This window comes from Peromyscus californicus, unplaced genomic scaffold, assembly GCF_007827085.1.
Source record: "Peromyscus californicus insignis strain IS unplaced genomic scaffold, ASM782708v3 Scaffold_13__1_contigs__length_99412109, whole genome shotgun sequence".
NCBI lineage: Eukaryota > Metazoa > Chordata > Mammalia > Rodentia > Cricetidae > Peromyscus > Peromyscus californicus.
This window is the reverse complement of record NW_026294424.1, coordinates 85,455,407-85,474,932: the sequence shown is the minus strand read 5'-3', so window position 1 is coordinate 85,474,932 and position 19,526 is coordinate 85,455,407. Positions and strand designations below refer to the sequence as shown.

At 45.5% G+C, this 19,526-nt stretch overlaps 1 protein-coding gene across 1 annotated transcript in view; it reads right to left on the bottom strand.

The window, feature by feature from the left end:
* Positions 1 to 19,050, bottom strand: part of Shroom3 (shroom family member 3) — a 301,901-nt gene extending 282,851 nt beyond the window's left edge. The window contains exon 1 of the mRNA XM_052735386.1: positions 18,468 to 19,050. Within this exon, the coding sequence (XP_052591346.1) occupies positions 18,468 to 18,632 (165 nt within the window). The 5' untranslated portion in view covers positions 18,633 to 19,050. The remainder of the gene's footprint in view (positions 1 to 18,467) is intronic.
* Between the last annotated feature and the right edge of the window lie 476 nt (positions 19,051 to 19,526).

The window sequence follows — 19,526 nt, the reverse complement described above, 5'->3', positions numbered from 1 at the left end:
CGTCTGCTGCTTCTCAGGGAAGGGACAAGCACACCACAGTACCAATGCTAGCACTGATGGTGCTTGAGCCTGTGAAGAAGTTAGAACGTGAAGAAGCTGCTCCTCAGCCTTGGCTGCATTATGACTCAGCATTTGTGAAAGGAAACAGGATGCAAGGCACTGCCTGTGTGACATTTTCCTCCACTGTTTTTTTTGGGGGAGGGGGTGGTCCTCCATATATGGCTCCAACTCGATCCTATTTAGTGAATGAGGCCTGACAGAGGGCTGAATAAAAAGCTCCCCACTCCCCACTGAAGCGCTGTCACAGCGGCTCAACCTAGGCTCCAGGGGAACTTTGGCAAGCGGAAGAATCCTTTGTCTTCAGACTGTGACAAGAGGGAAAAATCCCAAGTATTCAGCTGTGTAGCATCACTCAAGCATGCCTTAATGGGGGAAGGTCTAATGAGGAACGGAGTCTTTGAAAGCTCTAGCATTACAAACCCCCCAATGCATTCTCACTGTACAATGCTACACGCTTATAATTAATAGGATTCAAACAACAAGCCAGAGATTATGTTACCATTTTACCCAGTTTGCCAGTCACATATGCTGCTTCTCATTACTGGTTATGTTCAACGAGACATTGGTCTGTTACTACAGTTAAATGCGTAAGAGAAAACACCCCTATTCTTCGTGGATTCTATAGCGGTTACAGGAAGAAGAATAAAAGGCAGTCTTAAACTACCGAGTGAGTAGAGCCACGCAGGGCCCTCTCTACCCCCACCTTCACGCCTGCTGTTGACCTCTGAATGGATTCCCTTAGCTTTCACGGCAGCTTAGCTCAGCTTTCACAGGAACTGGACTAAACCCTGTTTTTCCAAACATGGGGGCATGGATTTCCAGCAGGTACCATTCCTGCATCCCCCTAGGACTTCTCCCCACTTACTTCAATAGCCTTCATCTCCCACACTGTGTCTCATGGCGGGCAACAATGCTTACAGTTATAAAAGAGCAGGTGGGGGTGTGGGGGACTATGGAGACCAGAGTTCAGCTCTCCAGGGCCCGTGTAAAGCCAGATTCAGCTGCACCAATCTGTAATCCCAACACTGCTACAGCAGGATGGGAAGTGGAGGTGGTAACCAGAAGTTATTGCTTAATGTGGTAACCAGAAGTTATTGCTTAATGTGTACGTACAGTTTCAGATATACAGAGAAAATGGTTTTTACTTTATGGTAAAGAAAAATTCATATTATATTTATTTGTGTGTGTGTGTGCATTCGTGTGTATGGGTGTGTGTGTGCATTCATGTGCGTGTGTGTGTGTGTGTGTGTGTGTGTGTGTGTGTGTGTGTGTGTGTGCACATGCCGGCCATGGCTTGTATGGAGGTCAGAGGACAGCTTATGTGAATCAGTTCTTTCCTTCCACCACATGGGCTCTGATGATCCAACTCAGGTCCTCAGGCTTGGCCACTGATTCCCTTACCCACTGAAGCATCTCTCCAGCCCTCACTTAAAATCTCTCTCTCTCTCTCTCCTCTCTCTCTCTCTCTCTCTCTCTCTCTCTCTCTCTCTCTCTCTGGGAGGGGGGTGTTAAGAAACAAATGGATTCAGATTTTATCTTTGCTGGTCCCAGGATTATCTAAACATATTTTTTCCTTCATCAATTAAAATAAAAGCTCTGTTTGTGCTGGAGCAGGGGCTCAGTGTTAGAGTCCTTGCCTAGCATGTGTGAAGTCTGAGTTCAATTCTCAGAATTGTGTGTGTGTGTGGCGGGGGTGGGGGGGGGGTGGTTACCAAGAAGGAGGAGAAAGATTAAAAAAAAAAAAAGGAGAAGAAGAACATTTTTTCATCTTATACTAAATTCTTCTCTTTAGAGTAGGCCTACTCTTAATTTTTTTTATTTTGTTTCATGCTTTCAATGGCCAGTTAATTTCTTCTTTTATTTAAAGCATCCCACTTAAGCGTGACTTCCACACAGTAAAATGCACAAATGTAAGGTTACAGTTTATATTAGCTACTTTTAGTGTTGATTTGATAAAATACCTGCGAAGGCACTGAAGGAAGGAAAGGTTTGGTTCACAGTTGAATTCGGTCCATGATAACTCGGCAGGCCAGTGGCAGGAGTCTGGGGTGGCTGGTCAATGCGTCTCCAGTCAAGAAGTATAGGAAGATGGATGTTAGCACCCAGCTCAGCTCTCCTTTGACCTTTTATTAGATCAGGACCCTGTGGGCTGTTGTCACCCACATTCAGGATGGGTTTTCTTTCCTCAGTTAAACCTCTGAGACAAGCTCAAAGGTGTGTCTCCTACATGATTCCTGATTCAATCAAGTTGGCCATTATATATTCAATGACTTTAAACAAACCCATATGCCCAGACAACCTGGCCCAGAAAGACATAGAATATTCTCATCACCCCACCAACCACAAAACAGTCCATTATTCTGATTTTTTTGTCACCAGTGATGAATTTTGTCCACTTAAAAATCCACAGTTAGAATCAAGCATCTGTTATTTTTGCGCTCGTCCATTCTGCACAAGGCTCTTGTAATGCTATCCACTGAATGGTACAATCACATCTTCATAATCACCTGGAAAAATTAGGCCTCCGGAATTTCTTCTTTGAGATCTTCATTTAGGTCATCTTCTACAAGATGTTAAATTTCAGTTAATTAAATCAATTCAGAATGCTGAAGATGGTGCATAATAATTTATGATTCTTAAATATTTACAGCTTTCTTTCCTTTCTTCTAGTTTGTAACAAGAATAAAACTAAGGTTTTTTCTTTCAAAATTCATTGACCTTTTACTTTGTTTACAGAATTACATAACTATTGTCATAATCTATTTTCAGAACATAAAATTGTCAATTTTCATTTTTGAAAAGAAACCTTGGAGCTGGGAGTTTAGTCCCAACTTAATATCCAGAATAATAATTAAAAAAAAAAAAAGAAACCTTATAGGTAGGTATATTATCCACTCCTACCTGCCTCCACACCCCATCTTAGGCCACCATCGATCGACTGTGTCTTTTTAGATTTGTCTTTTCTGGGCTTCTCATATAACGGGGTTGTGTGTGTTCTTTTGTGCTGCTTCTTTTATTAACCATCAGGTCTCTGAGTTCATCCACACTGTAACATATTTCAATACTCAGATCCTTTTTCCTGACAAGTTATATTCCATTACGTTCTGTAGTATGTACAGCCAGCCAGTGGCCATTTGGGGTTTTTCACATTTATTGGTTAGTGTGACATAGCAAGGTCATGGACATTTAAGTCTTTGTATATACATATTTTTGGATGTGTTGGTTTTTAAAATTATATTATTTTTTAATTTTTATGTATGTGAGCATCTGCATGTATGTATGTCCATGTGGAGTGATAGGCAGTTGTGATCTGCTGGATGTGGGTGCTGGGATTTGAACTCAGGTCCTGTGCAAGAGCCATAACTGTTAAGCTTGTGCTCTTAACTGCTAAGCCATCTCTCCAGCCCTGAACTCTCTATTTATTAGTGTATATCATTGTATAAAGTGATGGGCGTCATCAGGACATTTTCATAGAAGTAGATCATGTATTTGGCTACATTCACCCATTATCCTCTCCTCTCCTTCCTTTTCCTGAACAGATCCCTACTACGTTTTAGGAGAGGAGTGTGAGTGTGTGTGTGTGTGTGTGTGTGTGTGTGTGTGTGTGTGTGTAAAATCTAGGTTCATATGAAGGTTTTAAAATGTATTTTTAACTGGTATGTAAAAACATTGAAATTGCCGGGCGGTGGTGGCGCACGCCTTTAATCCCAGCACTCGGGAGGCAGAGCCAGGCGGATCTCTGTGAGTTCGAGGCCAGCCTGGTCTCCAAAGCGAGTTCCAGGAAAGGCGCAAAGCTACACAGAGAAACCCTGTCTCGAAAAACCAAAAAAAAAAAAAAAAAAAAAATTGAAATTATACAAATGCAGGGCACCATGTGACGTTTCAATATTGTACATATTGTAAATATTGAAGTCAGGTTAAAAATACCTGTCTCCTCAAATTTACCATCTCCTTATGGTGAAAATATCAAGTTCTTTCCTTGCTGCTTTTGACCTCTGCGGTACACTAAGATCATCAGCTCTCGCCCCGCTGTGCGATGCACATCAACATTCATCCCATGGTCTCTGCCTCCCCCCCCCCCCGCCCTCCTCACCGCTGGTGGTCTCTACCTCCCCCCTGCCCTCCTCACCCCTGTCGGTCTCTACCTCCCCCTGCCCTACTTACCCCTGTCGGTCTCTACCTCCCCCTGCCCTCCTCACCGCTGGTGGTCTCTACCTCCCCCCTGCCCTCCTCACCCCTGTCGGTCTCTACCTCCCCCTGCCCTCCTCACCCCTGTTGGTCTCTACCTCCCCCTACCCGAACATTCATCCCACGGTCTCTGCACACCACCCCCCCGCCCTCCTCACCCCTGTTGGTCTCTACCTCTCCCCTGCACTCCTCACTGCTGGTGGTCTCTACCTCCCCCCTGCCCTCCTCACCCCTGTCGGTCTCTACCTCCCCCTGCTCTCCTCATGGCTGTCACCAGAGGTTGGACTGCTGCAGAAGCGCTGTAAGTGATGCATGATTCTATTCAAACACAAGTTTAGAAAAGACTGGACTCACATTCAGTGTCTCCTCAACTATCTGTTTCATAGACTTAGTAATGAATTACGTGACAAGGCATCCACTCATTATTCTGTCCATTCAAGTTTAAAGCGGGCTAACGGCTGTCACACGGAGCAACTGCTTGTCAGTCTTCAGTGAATTCAACAACAACACAGTCAACTGGGACTGGACAACACGGAGAGCTGAATCACGTCCACGCTGTTTGAAAACGAAGCTCCAGTCCTCTGCAAGAGCAGTACTTGCTTTTGACAGTTGAGCCAACTCTCCAGCCCACTGTAGATCTTTCCCTCGAATCTCACAGAGCAGGGGACAGACTCTGGGCTTTAGAAACAAAGATCTACTTCAGGTCATGCCTTTTCCCTTTCCCTTGGGGGGAAGAAAGTATGCTTCCTCCTAATAATGGTTATATTTGGACTTTCTTGGAAGCAGACCCCGAGACGAGACTCCGAATGCAAGCCATTTATTTGGGAAGTAAATACCATTAACAGGACTGTGGGGAAGAGAAGGAAAGGAGTGTTTCACAGGGACATGTCATCAAGCCATCCCTAATTACGGGCAAATGGTGCTTCATTCTGCAGAAGACACTCCAGGAGTTAGCACAAGTCAGGGTTACCCTGTCTGAGGTGAGCATCAGCAACTCCAGTCTACCGGGGTGGAAGGTGGTTCCTGGTGGCTTCATTCTGGGGGCAAAGGGAGGCAAAATGAAGCCTTTAAGGAAAGAGTCGCAATGCTGAAAGTCCCAAGTGAGGGGTAAGGGGGTGTGGGCGCTCGGCTTCAGTGGGTTAAGAGGAAAGGGGAAAGCATGTGGTCTGTGGTGCAGGGATCCTATTCACTGAACGTTTCCCCAGACCATCCCATTTCATACATTCAGTAAGTAATGGGCTGACTAAATACAGTAGTGAGAATGAAATGACTTAGCTTTAAGTCCTGGCTCCATCCGGACTTAGGAGAAAACTCTTCCCTCAGACATAAAAATATCCCATTCTAATACAGTAACAGCCTAACGTAGTATCAGACCCACAAATGCAAACCAGTGTGTATCTCCCCCTCTCTTGTTCTGACTCCCCTGTTTAAGAAGCCAGGCAGCAATCACACTTAGTACCCGGGATCAGGAAGGAGCCACATAGCTCGTCCCACCGGAAGGAGTCTAAACGGACTGTTCTTCTAACAGGTCACATCCACAGACTTCCATGTGTAAGGGAACGTATGTCGGGGGCCCTTTTGAAAGAGGGCCAACAACTTGTCGAATTGTAGACTCCGAGCCAAGAGCACCACCACGCAACTATGAATGCAGCCCTGGAGAACATGGCTAATTCTTTTAACCTTCCCTGCTGACTCATTCTTCGGTTGATGGCTGCCTTCTTTTTGGCTGGCTTCTCATTAGTATACACTCAAAAGCAAAAATATGAAAAGTAAACAACACACACTGGCATTGGAGAAAGGGCCATGCCATCTCCCCCTTCCCATCCTCAAAAGGTTATTCATTGTCCAATTTTTCAATTACGTATTCTCAATACCCAACATGTGTATTCATTTCTGGACACCACCCAGATGCTGGGTCTGAATTCCAGCAGCTCATTTCCCAGTTTCCATGAGACAAGTCTGAAAACTTCCAACGTCCCAGAGAACACACACAAGATGATGAAAGCTTAAATTATACCCATACATCTTTCTCCATTAAAAATTTTAACTTTTCAAAGGAAGGGAAGAGGGCTGAGAATGCAGCTCAGTGGTAGAGCATTCACCTGGCATGTGTGAGGGCCTGGGTCTAGTCCCCTGCACCACACCAAAGAAAGGAGAAACACGATTAGTTCTATAACAAGCGAACTCGTGGCTCAGAACAGAATTTGATACCCAAGATGGTAAACACTTAGTCCGACTAATTCCACTTCAATTACATGGCTTGATTGGTTGGTTGGTTATTTTTGTTGTTGTCTTTTTGGGGGGGGCAATTTTTTTTTAAAAGATCTATTTATTTACTTATATGTATGTCTGTGTGCCTGTGTGGGTTTATGTGCACCATATGTGTGCAAGTACCTGTAGAGGCCAGAAGAGGGTGCCAGACCCCTGGGAATTGAGTGGTGACTGCTGGGAACAGAACTCAGGTCCTCTGAAAGAGCAGTGTGCACTCTTGACCACTGAGTCATCTCTCCAGCCCCCACCCCCACCCCACAAACCCCCATTTTAATCTCAAACCACATTCTCTCTTCTTGTATAATATTAGTGAGACCAGCCTTAATATTATACATCCCAGGGGCTCAGGAGAGAGAACTACTAACGGCGAGGACTATTTTCAGGAAATAGACTCTCAGCACACCGAGCTCTATAGTCCACTTGCTTTAATTCCTCTGGCATAACATCCTTTATACACAGCTTCAGTTCTGTTCTCGTGCCTAGCTCCTTTCCTGCCTGATTTCTCTCTGTATCTATCTATTGCTCCCTCTAAGTTCTATCTTAATTGTCTCATCTTAATTCTGCCTCATCTAGGTCCTTTTCATCTTGTTCTTACCCAGCTAGTACTTCCCCATCTGACTCTTCCTCATCTTCCATCTCGTCCCTCTGGTACTCTCTTCTAGCCCTTCAATCTAGTTCTTCCCCATCTCAGTTTGTTCCTCTCAAGTTCTTACCCATCTAGTTCTTCCATTCTCTTTTCTCTTCTCCATCTTCCCGTGCCCTGGAAGTCCAGGTATATATACACTTACAAGCAGTATTCCCTTAGCAGTGCAAAGCCAGGCTTTCACAGTCAAACGGAGGGGTGATAAGAATCACATAGAGAGGCAGTAATTGTTAATTATCATTTGCAACCCAAAGGGAAGTGACTAATGGGGAAATGAATTAACTAAAGGCTAAATTCGGATAATATCTAAGAAGAGGGATCTTATGTGCTCCACTATAGTCTTAAATGTGATTGGTAGAAAATGTTAAGAATATGTAAGTTGCTAGGTCAATGAGAGAAAATAAAACTGTCTTCTTTTTTCCTGTGGCTCCTATCGTCCAAGCTATCTGCCTTTTTTCTGCATGGTGGGGGGAAAGTGTGCTCAGTCGCTAGGTAACCTGTGCACACCTAGATACCTCTGGTGATAGTTAAAGGGAGATCTGGAACTAGAGGTAAGATTTGGGAAAGGAGAAAGTTAAGCTTAATTGGCACATCCGCCAGGCCTTCTCAAACAGGCAGTCTGGATGATTAAGTCTGTTCTTAGAGAGTACAGAGGTATCTATGATAAGGTACTTTCCTCCATCTGGGAATGGACCTGGCCGGATGCTGCCAATGATGATAATTACAGGGAGGCTTGAACTGGGGTCCTGGCTGTGCATAGCTGTCAGTGTAGAAGGTTATCTAAATATTCCTTTAGTAGAGGGGAAATGGTGCCCAACAAATGATGGAAAAGCTACAGTAGCACACAAGAAACTCATAGCAGGAAACGGCTGATAATCAAAAGCCAAATATCGCCAGGCGGTGGTGGCGCACGCCTTTAATCCCAGCACTTGGGAGGCAGAGCCAGGCGGATCTCTGTGAGTTCGAGGCCAGCCTGGACTACCAAATAGGTTCCAGGAAAGGCCCAAAGCTACACAGAGAAACTCTGTCTCGAAAAACCAAAAAAAAAAAAAAAAGCCAAATATCACCATGGCTCCTTGAGCCTCAGCTTGACTTCTGGAAGGCCCTTGACTACTTCCAGGTATTAGCTTTGTCATAATCAGCTGAAATCCTACTTTGTATATTTTTGTGACTCTCTTGCTTAGCAACCTCCAAGCATTGCTTGATTTTTTTGGTGGGTGGGTGGGGGATAGTAAATTTATTTTTAATTAATTAATTTTTTGTTTAAGTGATGTATCCACAATTGAGGGGATGGTATACATGCTTATTTGTACTCAGGGAGGCCAGAGAAGGACTCTGGCTCTTCTGTTCATTCATCCACCTTATTTTCTCGAGACAAGGTATCTCACTGACCCTGTAGCTAGACTGGTGGCTGGCAAGTCCTGGAGATCTTGTGTCTCTGCCTTTACAGTGCTGGAGTTATAGGCATGTGCAGCCACGCTCAACTTTCTCTGTGGGTGCTTGAATTTGAACTCAGGTCCTCACAGTTGCACAATGAGTGCTCTTACCTGCTAAACCATTTCCCCAGCACTGCCTTGCTGTTTGTTTATGTAATGTGACAAGACTTCCATGCCTCCAACTTACAAATTTCACCTGTTTGGTTCTCCACCTCTTATCTACTAGGTCCTAGCTCAAATGCAGCATGGGAAAACTCTCCTCTCACCGCCCATTGAGGGCAAGCCCTGCTCTCTCTCCCCCATGGGTACCATCACCCAGGAGCATACTGTGTTGGTTTTGTTCTTAATAAATCTTACTATATCCTGGAATTGTCCTGTGCAAACATGACCATTGCCAGAGGGCAGGATATTGTTCAGCGTCTCACTATGAAGTGGCAACTCTGGCCATGATATGGAAAACCAGTCACTTGCCACCTTTGTTACAGGAGTCACAGGAGTGCCTTTCTGCTGTCCGACTCCCCCCATCCTGCCATCTGTCTGTACCTAACATCTGGAGCAACATTTGGCCATCCCACTATAGCATAGTTTAATCCACTGGATGATTAAAAGACCATGCTGAGTAAGGATGCTCCCATTTTTTTTTTGTTTGTTTTGTTTTGCTTTGTTTTTTTTGAGAAAGGGTTTCTCTATGTAGCTCTGGCTGTCCTGGAACTCACTCTGTAGACCAGGCTGGCCTCCTCAAACTCAGAGATCCGTCTGCCTCTGCCTCCTGAGTGCTGGGATTAAAGGTGTGCTCCAGTTTCAAAGACGAGAAAACTAAGTTTCAGGAAAGCTGAGCCCCTTGAACGTGGCCTCATGACCAGTGATATTACTATGTTTATTTTCACTCCAAGCCACCCACCATCTGGGATGTGTATTTTGCGACACTTGACAGCCTTACTCCAAATGATGAAAATAACAGAGATTACAAACATACCAAAGAGGACTTCTTAAAAATAAAGATTTAGATAAAATCTCAAAGGAAAAATGCAGTTCAAAGGGGAGAGGGTCACAGCATAAGGGAGGGAGGAACAGAAAAATGCAGTTGACGTAAGTGTAAGTTCAGGCTCTGATGCCCAGGACAGATGTCCAGTCTGCCAAGATAGCAAAGCATCCTGGGACGCCAAGAAAGAAATGCCCCTTCCATTCTGCAGGTCAGATACACCAACTTTGTTTTTGTGGGAAAAGTCACTGGAGAGAGAGTGGGGGGCAGGATTTAACAGAGACTCTTTGCATCATTTTGCTGTATTGAGAAGTGCCTGGGAGGTCAGAGCATGGGAGATGGATGGACTCCCCGGATGGACGGGGATGGACAGAGAACAACAACTCTGCGGCTCTCTGGATAAGATGCTCACTGTTTGGAACCACATCAAAGACTTCGATGTGGAAGACCCTGTCTGTGGGTTAGCTCGGATCCAGAATGTCCTGTGAGGTTTTGTTGTTTTCAAAGATTGATAGAAAATCTCTCATTATGTGTCTCCAACTGCACTGTGGGCTCACTAGAAATGAGATGAATATTTCTTCAATTAAGTTGTGTTCTCTGTGCAGGAGAGAAAGCCTGGGGGATGTGTTAGCTTTCAAAGAGTTTCTCACTGATGTTCAGATCCGCTTGGCATCTAAGACCAGCGTGGTGTCTGAATGAAACCTTTCTCCATTCAACACTGAAAAGATCACAACCTTAGCTGGCTTCTCAAACCATGCCACACTTTAACCAAAGCTTGGGTAACCCATTACAAGTCAAATAAAAACACGTGTTTCCCCTTTTTGACTAATTTAACTTGATCTAACAGACATTTACCAAACACTTTATATATGTAAGATACATATGAGTAAAACCTAACCTGGTTGCTTTATTTTTCTTAGGCAGGAATTTGTTTATTTCTTTAATTTTTGACTTTTAGAGATGGGGTCTCACATAGCTCAGGTTGGCCTCAAACTCACTGTCTAGCCAAGAAAGACTTTGAATTTCTCATCTCCTGCCTCCATTTCCTGAGTGTTGGGATTACAGATGTGCACTACCATGCCTAGTTCATGCAGTGATGGGTTTGAATACAGCGCTTCCTGCATTCTAGGCAAACAGTCCACCGACTGAGCTATATCCCTGGCCTTCAAGCAGGGTTTTCTAACATCTTGTTTGCACCCTACCCTAGATCACCTTCTAAGAAAAATATTTTTTTCGAGATAGTATGTATCCCAAGTTGTCCTTGACCTTGCTATGCAGCCAAAGCTGGCCTCTAACTCCTGGTCCCCCTGCCTCCACTTCCCAAATGCTATGATTACAGATGTGTGCTACTCAATCCAGATCAATTTTATGATCTGCTTTCATATTAACCATTTCCTCTCTACTCATTAGCACATTTTCGTAATTGCTATTCATAATTCATAATTTCAGCACTATGGATAGCACAAAAGAAAGACGGAGGGGGGGCAGGGGAAGAGCAAGGGAAGGAAAAAACTGAAAGAGATCCTCACCTTCTAGAGTCAGCAATCTAAAAGGGGAGATCCTCACCTTCTAGAGTCAGCAATCTAAAAGGGGAGATCCTCACCTTCTAGAGTCAACAATCCAGAAGAGGAATAAGGTTCATACAAAAGCAAAAATGGCCACAGCAGGAGCAATTCCTATCTCACTAGTTGGGCTTTACACACCTACACAGACACCACAAATACACACAAACACACACTTTGTCCGCTAAACAGAAAACATCTTGGCAAATACATGATATTTTGTGGTTCAGGTTTTTTTCTCAGTATAATACGGAAGTTGGATCACATGACTGCTGAGGTTCTTTCCAGCTCTGAAATCCTATAAGCCACTTAAATTGAGAATTTTCTGTGTGTGAAGCGAGAGGTGTTTTGCCAGAAAAAGCAGGAAATACAAGCACAAGTAAAACCCACGAGGTCTTAGGAGACTGCCACAGACCATCCACAGACCGGCTAAAAGCTAAGGACTGTCTTATTAGAAGACCAGGTGCTGAAGAAAATGGCGGCAAAGAGGAGGCAGAGCCAAAGCAGGGGACGTGGAGATTGACCAAGAGGGGACACACATCTATTTAAGAGCAGCAGAGGCGTGTGTGTATGGAGGATAAATGTCAAAGGAAAAAGAAAGGAAGCTAAGGAGAGACATTCAGAAAGTGTGGGCATTTGAAAATGTCAAAATAAGCATGATGACACACGTCTGTGAATCCAGCACCTAGGAGACAGAGGCAGAGGACAGTTGAGTGATAAGTACACACTTGTAATCCTAACACTTAGGAGATAAAGGCAGAAAGATTAGGAGTTCAAGGCCAGCCTTGGCTCCATAGCAAATTCAAGACTAGCCTGGGCTACATGAGACTCTATCTTAAATTAAGAGGAAAAGAAGGAGGAGGAGGAGGAGGAGGAGGAGGAGGAGGAGGAGGAGAAGATGAAAGAATATCAAGCTGTTATCACTTAACACTTAGAAGGAAACAAAAAAGATGGCCTTAGTGAGCTAATTCAATCAGCCCAGAGTTTTGAGGAAATGCTTTGTTGTGGATATCTATATGCTGTGAATGTGTTGCTCTGATTGGTTAATAAATAAAGTGCTGACTGGCTAGTAGCCAGGCAGGAAGTACAGTATAGGCGGGACAAGTAGAGAAGAGAATTCTGGGAAGTGGAAGGCTGAGTCAGGAGACGCTGCCAGCCACTGTCATGAGAAGAAACACGTAAAGACACTGGTAAGCCACAAGCCACGTGGCAAGGTATAGATTTATAGAAATGGGTTAATTTAAGATGTAAGACCTAGCTAGCAAGAAGCCTGAGCCATTAGGCCATATAGTTTCTCGGGAGGCAGAGCCAGGCGGATCTCTGTGAGTTCGAGGCCAGCCTGGGCTACCAAGTGAGTTCCAGGAAAAGGCGCAAAGCTACACAGAGAAACCCTGTCTCGAAAAACCAAAAAAAAAAAAAAAATAAATAAATAAATAATATAAACCTCTGTGTGTTTACTTGGGTCTGAGGGGCTGCAGGACTGGTGGGTAAGAGAGATTTGTCCTGACTGTGGGCCAGGCAGGATCAGGAAAACTTCAGCTACAATGCTTAAAAATCATTTCAAATTGAACTCGGGGACCCTGGTTGGTAATTAAACACTGTTTTACCAAGAGATTTATGGCTGAGGCTTGTGTGACAAAACCAGGGGGGGGGGGGGGCTTGAAAGCTGAAAAGGCAGAAAGTGCTGATTCTAGACAGAGAACATCCAGAAGCAATAACTGTCACACAGTCAGCCGGACCATTCCGTTCCCACCCACAGAAGCCTCAGATCCTAGCCTGCTTACACATCCCCTGTGTCTCACAGTGCAATGAAGCCACTTGTTTCCCTGTCAAATGGCAGGCTGACTGGAATGTTCTAGATGATTCTCTACAGGGGCAGACCTGTAAGGAGAACCACAGCATTTGAAGAAGGCAGTGAATAAATCCTTTCTAAAATGAACACTGTCCGCAGGAAGCTGGGAGCGTGTATGTGAGGGTGCCTCCGGCTTTACATTAGCAGACACACGACTCTACAGTTTTGTTTTAATGGAAAAGCCAGGGCTAGGGGAGGGGGAATGAGTCACGCCTTAGCGCACCATGCCCAAGGAGACTGACTTGGACTGACAAGAAAAGCCCACAGGTGGAGAAGGGGGTTTCGGTGAAGAACGGTGAATGGCGGCAGGCACGGGAATTCTACACGAGATGGAGTCCGGCTGGAGGAACGATGCCTCCCTCCCAGGGAAGCAGGACACAAACGGGAGAGCCAGGGGAAGACGGCCTTGCCCACCACATCGACGAGCACCGGTAAGACCAATGATTTCCCCTCCAACTCCAAAGCCCGTGTTAATAGAAGCCGAGGCAGTAATCCTCCAGCTAAATAGACCCATGAAAACACTTCCCAAAGTGGTAAGTGATCCCCTCCGTTCACGGGTCCTCACCCCCAGTTCTATCGCGTACCAATGTGAATTCCTGGAAGGAAGCTGTGTCTCCGAAGCCTGCTGCATGGATGAGAGCGGCGGGGATGGAGAGGATGGAGCGGTGCAGGTTTAGAGTCTAATAACATTTTATCTTGGGCAACGTTTAGGCCCGCCCCCCAAATAGCCATTCCTTGTTCACCTCTGTGTCAGACCTAACATCCCGGGACTAATAGATAACGTAATGGCACCTCACATGGGGTGAGGCTCAGAGGGATGCTCACACCCTACTCAGGGTTACTCGGATCGTGCCCCACTTCCTCATGGAGATCACTGAGGCACTAGGATTCCCTTCCTCGTGTGGGGTTATAGGACTCGAATGATTGACACCTGGAGAAGTCTTGGGCTAGAGCCCGGAGCACAGGAGGCTCTCGGCCGCCGCGCCGGCAGCGGCTGCTTGCGGTTACTGTTGCCGCTCTTCAGCGACGACGAGCCCTGGGAGCAGGTGCACCCCTGCCTCAGGTGGAACTGCTTTTCCCAGCTCCTGCACTGAGCAGATGACTCATCATCAAACCAGGCTGCCAACTTCCTGAACTGTTGAATTGTCTGAGCGTCCACTTACAACCACCGCTTTTTTTAAAGGTACGCTTTCTATTTGAAGCTCACAGATTGCAGAGGCTCATTTCTCTGCCCCACCTCTCCTATTCAAGGACATTAAATCCCAAAGAAAGCAATTAGAAAATGACCTTTTATTACCACCTCTTTGTAGTCACCACCACCCCCGTTCGTTTTCCCGTCTTGTTTTGTACCCAAAGAAAAGTGATACTTCATGCATTACACCGTCACCTGTAACCTGGCTGCTTCTAACTGTGTGCACACTGTGTACGTGCCTTTCCTGAGACTCAGTGCGCCCTGCCACATCCCATCCCCTGCCACAGGGAACCACCCTACCTTTGCAGAATGGGGGCATCTGCTCAGCAGTGCCTAAATCCATCAAGGCACATTTTTCATTGGCTCAGAAAGAAGATCTGAAATCAGCCTCAGCTACTAAGTTTCGCTATAAACCAGTGGTTCTCAAACTGTGGGTCACGACCCCTGCGGGGATGGCCACACCCTTTCACAGGGGGTCACATATCAGACAGCCTGAAAATCAGATGTCTACATTATGATTCGTAACCGTAGCAAAATTACAGTTATGAAGTAGCAACGAAAACAATTTTATGGTTGGGGGGTCACCACAACATGAGGGACTGTATTAAAGGGCGGCAGCATTAGGAAGGTTGAAAACCACAGCTCTAGACTCTTCCCTGGTTCTACCTTCATTCTATAAACTTTCACTAAAGCTTAAACACCCTGGGGTAGGTAAAAGAGCACCCTCTTTTCCCAGAGGCATCCACATTGCAATCCCTGGACCTTGTGATCGTGTTAGGCTATCTGGCAAAGGAAGAGTCAAACGGAATTCAAGCTATTAATCACCTGGTTTTCAAATAGGAACATTATCTTAGTAGGCCCAATGAAATCATGAGGGTTTTTTAAAAGTTGATAAAGGGGTTGGGGTTAGAAGCTGCCAACTTCTTCCGCTTACTGGGGCTGGAACATGGTCCTCTTGTTCAATTACATCTTCTCCAGCTTTCTGTTTTCGATGGTTACCTTCACTGCCTGAGCTTGCCTGTTCTGGAACTTGCTCTGTAGACCAAGCTGACCTCAAACCAGAGACCTGCCAGCCTCTGCCTCTGGAGTGCTGGGATTAAAGTGGTGTACCACCACACTCAGCTCCAAGATTTCTTTAATTCCTTTTCACAAGTTGAAAATTTAGCTGGGTGGGATCTTGCCCCATGATCACTACTCCCTTATTTCAAATCTTAAAGCCTCCTGGAACTCAGAATTTAGCTCCATTCCACTTCCTGATGCTCTTTTTCTCCTCAAATTTTACATTTTCTTGCTCTTTTTCATTATAAGTCTGTATAAGAGTGACCAGTAATAACCACACAAGAGTCAATACTAAGCTTTGAGATTTCCTTTGCCAAGGGAATTAATCCAAGTCTCCTCACTTTTACCTCAGGCAGACTCTTTGGACAAGGGCAAAAGCAGTCACTTTCTTCACCAAAATATCACAGGATGATCTCTAGGCAACATACTAAAATTCTTCTCCTCTGAAACCTCTTAAGCCAGCCCTGGACAGTTCAAATCACTCTTAGCACCACTGTCTTCCATGTTCCTGCTGGTGTGGACCATAAAACAGTGCTTAAAGCATTCCACTGCTTTCCTAACTCAAAGTACCAAAGTCCAAATTCCTCCAAACAAAAGCATGGTCAGGCCTATCACAACAATACCCCAGTCCCTGGTACCAACTTCTGTCTTAGTTAGGGTTTCTATTGCTGTGAAGAGACACCATGACCAAGGCAACTCTTATAAAGGAAAACATTTAACTGAGGCAAGGGCTTACATTTTCAGTAGTTTAGTCCGTTGTCATCATGGCGGGGGAGCATGGTGGCTGGGAGTATGGCGGCATGCCGGCAGACATGGTGCTGGAGAATTCTACATCTTGATCCAAAGGCAACAGGACATGAACTGAGACACTGGGCAAGTACCTTGAGCATGTATGAGATGAGACCTCAAAGCCCATCCCCTAGTGATGTACTTCCTCCAATAAGACCACATCCACTCCAACAAGGCCACACTTCCTCATAGTGCCACTCCCTTTGGGAGCCATTTTCTTTCAAACCATGACACCTACCTTCTCTGAACAGACTGTATTCCTGAAACTGTGCACCTGTACAAGCCCTTAAATTACTCTATCAGATTCTTTGTCACCGAAGCAAGACAACTAATTAGCATACTGAACACAAAAGTCTCCTAGGATAAAGAAGAGCAAAACTCTTTCTCTGTGGCAGACATTCTACTCCATTCATAGTCACAGTTAATCTCTTTGTGGTCCCCTGAGGTAAAGAGTATTATGCCCACATCCTGCAGACACCAGCAGGTTCTAGCAACCCAGCAGATGTGGGATTAGACCTCTCCAAGAGCCACTGCCATCCTCATAAATACATGCATAGATTTTATCATTAAAAGTCGGGAAAGTTGTGAAGCAGGTTTAAGATGTAGACTTTTTTTGTTTTGATTTTTGTTTTTCAAGACAGTTTCTTTGTGCAGCCCTGGCTGTCCTGGAACTCACAGAGATACACCTGCCTCTGCCTCCTGAGTGCTGGGATTAAAGTCGTGCACCACCACCATCCGACTAAGATGTAGACATTTTAAAACACATTTGCTATAGGCATTCCAGTTGTTTACCCAACAGTCAACTCTGCTTCATTCATAAAAAGAACCACTTTTTTTTTTTTTCAAATAGTAGCAAAGAATCTTTGACTTCTAGAAGGGTGGGGCCCTATTCAGAATTCATGAGAGAAACCCTAGCCAGTCTAAACTAGTCACGGTCATTAATTTCCTTTCGCTATCCACAGGACAGTTATGCAGTGTAGTTCTGGCCAATGAGCAGTAAGCAAAAGTCTGATGAGAAAGCAAAAAAGCTCCAAACCTGCCTGGAATGAAGACGCAATGCTGGAGGTGCAGCATTCACCATGCAGCCATGAGGAAAAAGGGCCACAGATAAGAATGGCAAATGGAAGATCTAAGTGGAATTCTTGATTTGATTAAGCTGTTTCCATGCCTAACAGCTGACCTCTATCTAGACCTCTTGTAGCTTGAGAAAAACAAGCTTCAATCTCCTGAGGGCCGTGATAATGGGACTTTAGTTTTTCAATAACTGAGATCCTCCCTAGTGGATATATACATGCATATATACGTATACATACACACATATATGTATATATGTCCTCTGTTTTCCTTGGGAAGGTCACATAGCTTGCATCGTATACTGCATACTTAGGGTCAATTGCTGTCATTACCAATTCCTCCTGGCTCACCCACATTAAGGTTACTCTGGTCTTCCACAAAACACACAGATGTGTTGGGGGAGGGGGTGATGACCTTACCAGATAACAGAGTTCAAATTCAACACAGTATTTCTTCCTCCACCCTCAAACTCAAAAGAATTCCTCCCTCAATTATAAATATCTTCTTGGGGTATGTAATTGCCTAAAAGCCTTTAAACATCCGATTGCCCTCAACTGTTCCTAATTGTAATTTCAAAATAAATACTACAGCAAGTAATATGAATGTCTGCTGTATCGGAGAAACATGGCCTAAAGTCTAAAAAACCAAAAGATCAATGAAGATTGAGTCATACTGCAGGATCACTTGGTTCCAAAATCAGACGTGTAATACACAGAGGGACAGAAGAGGGTTTTTGTCTATACTAAAAGCCGATTTAATTCCTTCTGTGTATAAAGCGAGCAATTCTCCAGAAATATTTGTTTGTTTGGCTGGTTTTTGAGACAGTCCTGCTAACTTGCTCTGGGCTGAAAATCTTGCCTCTGTGTCTCCTGCCGGGTTTGGTGGTATGCACCACCACACCTGGGCTGAAGATCTAAAATTATAAGAACATTTAAAATAATTTTAAAGCTGGGTATTTTCGGTTGAAGCGAGAGGTCTTCCTGACCGTGAACTATGGATGCCACGACCTTCCAACGTTGCTTATCTTGAACCTGGTTTATAACAGAAGGCTCATGTGGGAACCGATCTAGCATTTCATACACAAAAGAAGAGAGGATTAGCCATCAAATGAGCATACTTTCCTGGGGCTTTCACAGAACAAACGAGCTAGACACAGTTTTCTTCCAAACACCAAGCTATCCAAAAACTTTTCCAGATCATCAGAAATGCACGAGACAACAAAATAAGTAGTAAGTGGTATTCAGGCAATGCCCGGGATTTTTTTTTTTTTTTTTCCAGTTTCCGACAAATCTGACGCAACTTCGGGAGTTGCAAACAAAACACAAGTTCGTGGAAGACAACACTGAGCAGAAAACGTACCTTGGAAATGATTAACGGTTCTCCATGCTCCAGGCCACCTTTCAGGGTGAAGCCCCAGGGAGCCCCTCCCTCCAGGAGCGCTTCCAGATAAACGAACCTCTCCTGGGGGGTCCTGCCGGGGTTTGGCGTGGAGCTAGGCTCCTCCAAGTTCTCGGGGGTCCTCATCACGCCCGACACATGCTCAAGTCGGCTTCCGCTTTTAAAGTGCCGGACCCAGATGGAGGCGAGCCGAGCTTCCCTGCTGGGGTGAGATCAGCCAGCGCGCCACCCGCAGGCGGGGAGAAACCTTCGCAGCCGGGGCGGCGGCGTGGCTCGCGGCTCCCGGGGGATGCGGACCGGGGACCGGGCCGGCCGTGCTTCTCCGGGTAGACCTGCTGGAATTCGGGGGCTCTCGCGGAAGTCCCAGTGGGGTCTGCCCACGGCGTTCGCACGGACGTCCTCCAGGCTCACCGCAGACTGCTGTAGGCTCGCACACGCGCCACAGCCTTTTCTGTGTTTTGTTTTGTTTTGTTTTTTTACCGAGAAAAGTAAAAAAGCCTTTCACGCCGCGGTGCAGGCAGAAAGCGGCAGAACCGCAAAGGAGTACCTCCTTTTTGATCGATCATCCACCCTTTCTTCCTCAACGAGTGAAATTTACCATGACAATAGCCTCCGCCCTCCGCAGAAACCGCGCTTAAAGAAAGCGGGCGCTAGTGGCGCTCCTGTTGCCTTCGGAATTTTCGATCGTGTCCCCGGGGGCGGAGAGGCTGTGCAGAAAACTTTGTACCCGTTTTTTTTTTTTTTTTTTTTTTAGTCAAGCATTAAGTTCATCGTTTGCTTCCCGGGTTCGGGGAGGTTTGCAAGAGGGAAGTGGGGGGTTGGGACGCGTAAATTCTTAGTGGAGGGCGGGGGAAGCCATCCCCAAATCTCAGCAAGGCATCGCGCCTCTTTTCTTTGGCATTTTTAGCGATGGTCGGTCCCTCTGCAGCCGCAGCGGATGGCAAAGGCCAGCAGCAGCAGCAGCAGCAGCGCGACCTTGGGGCGCAAGGAGCGCGCTCTGCAGAATTCAGCCACAAAGAC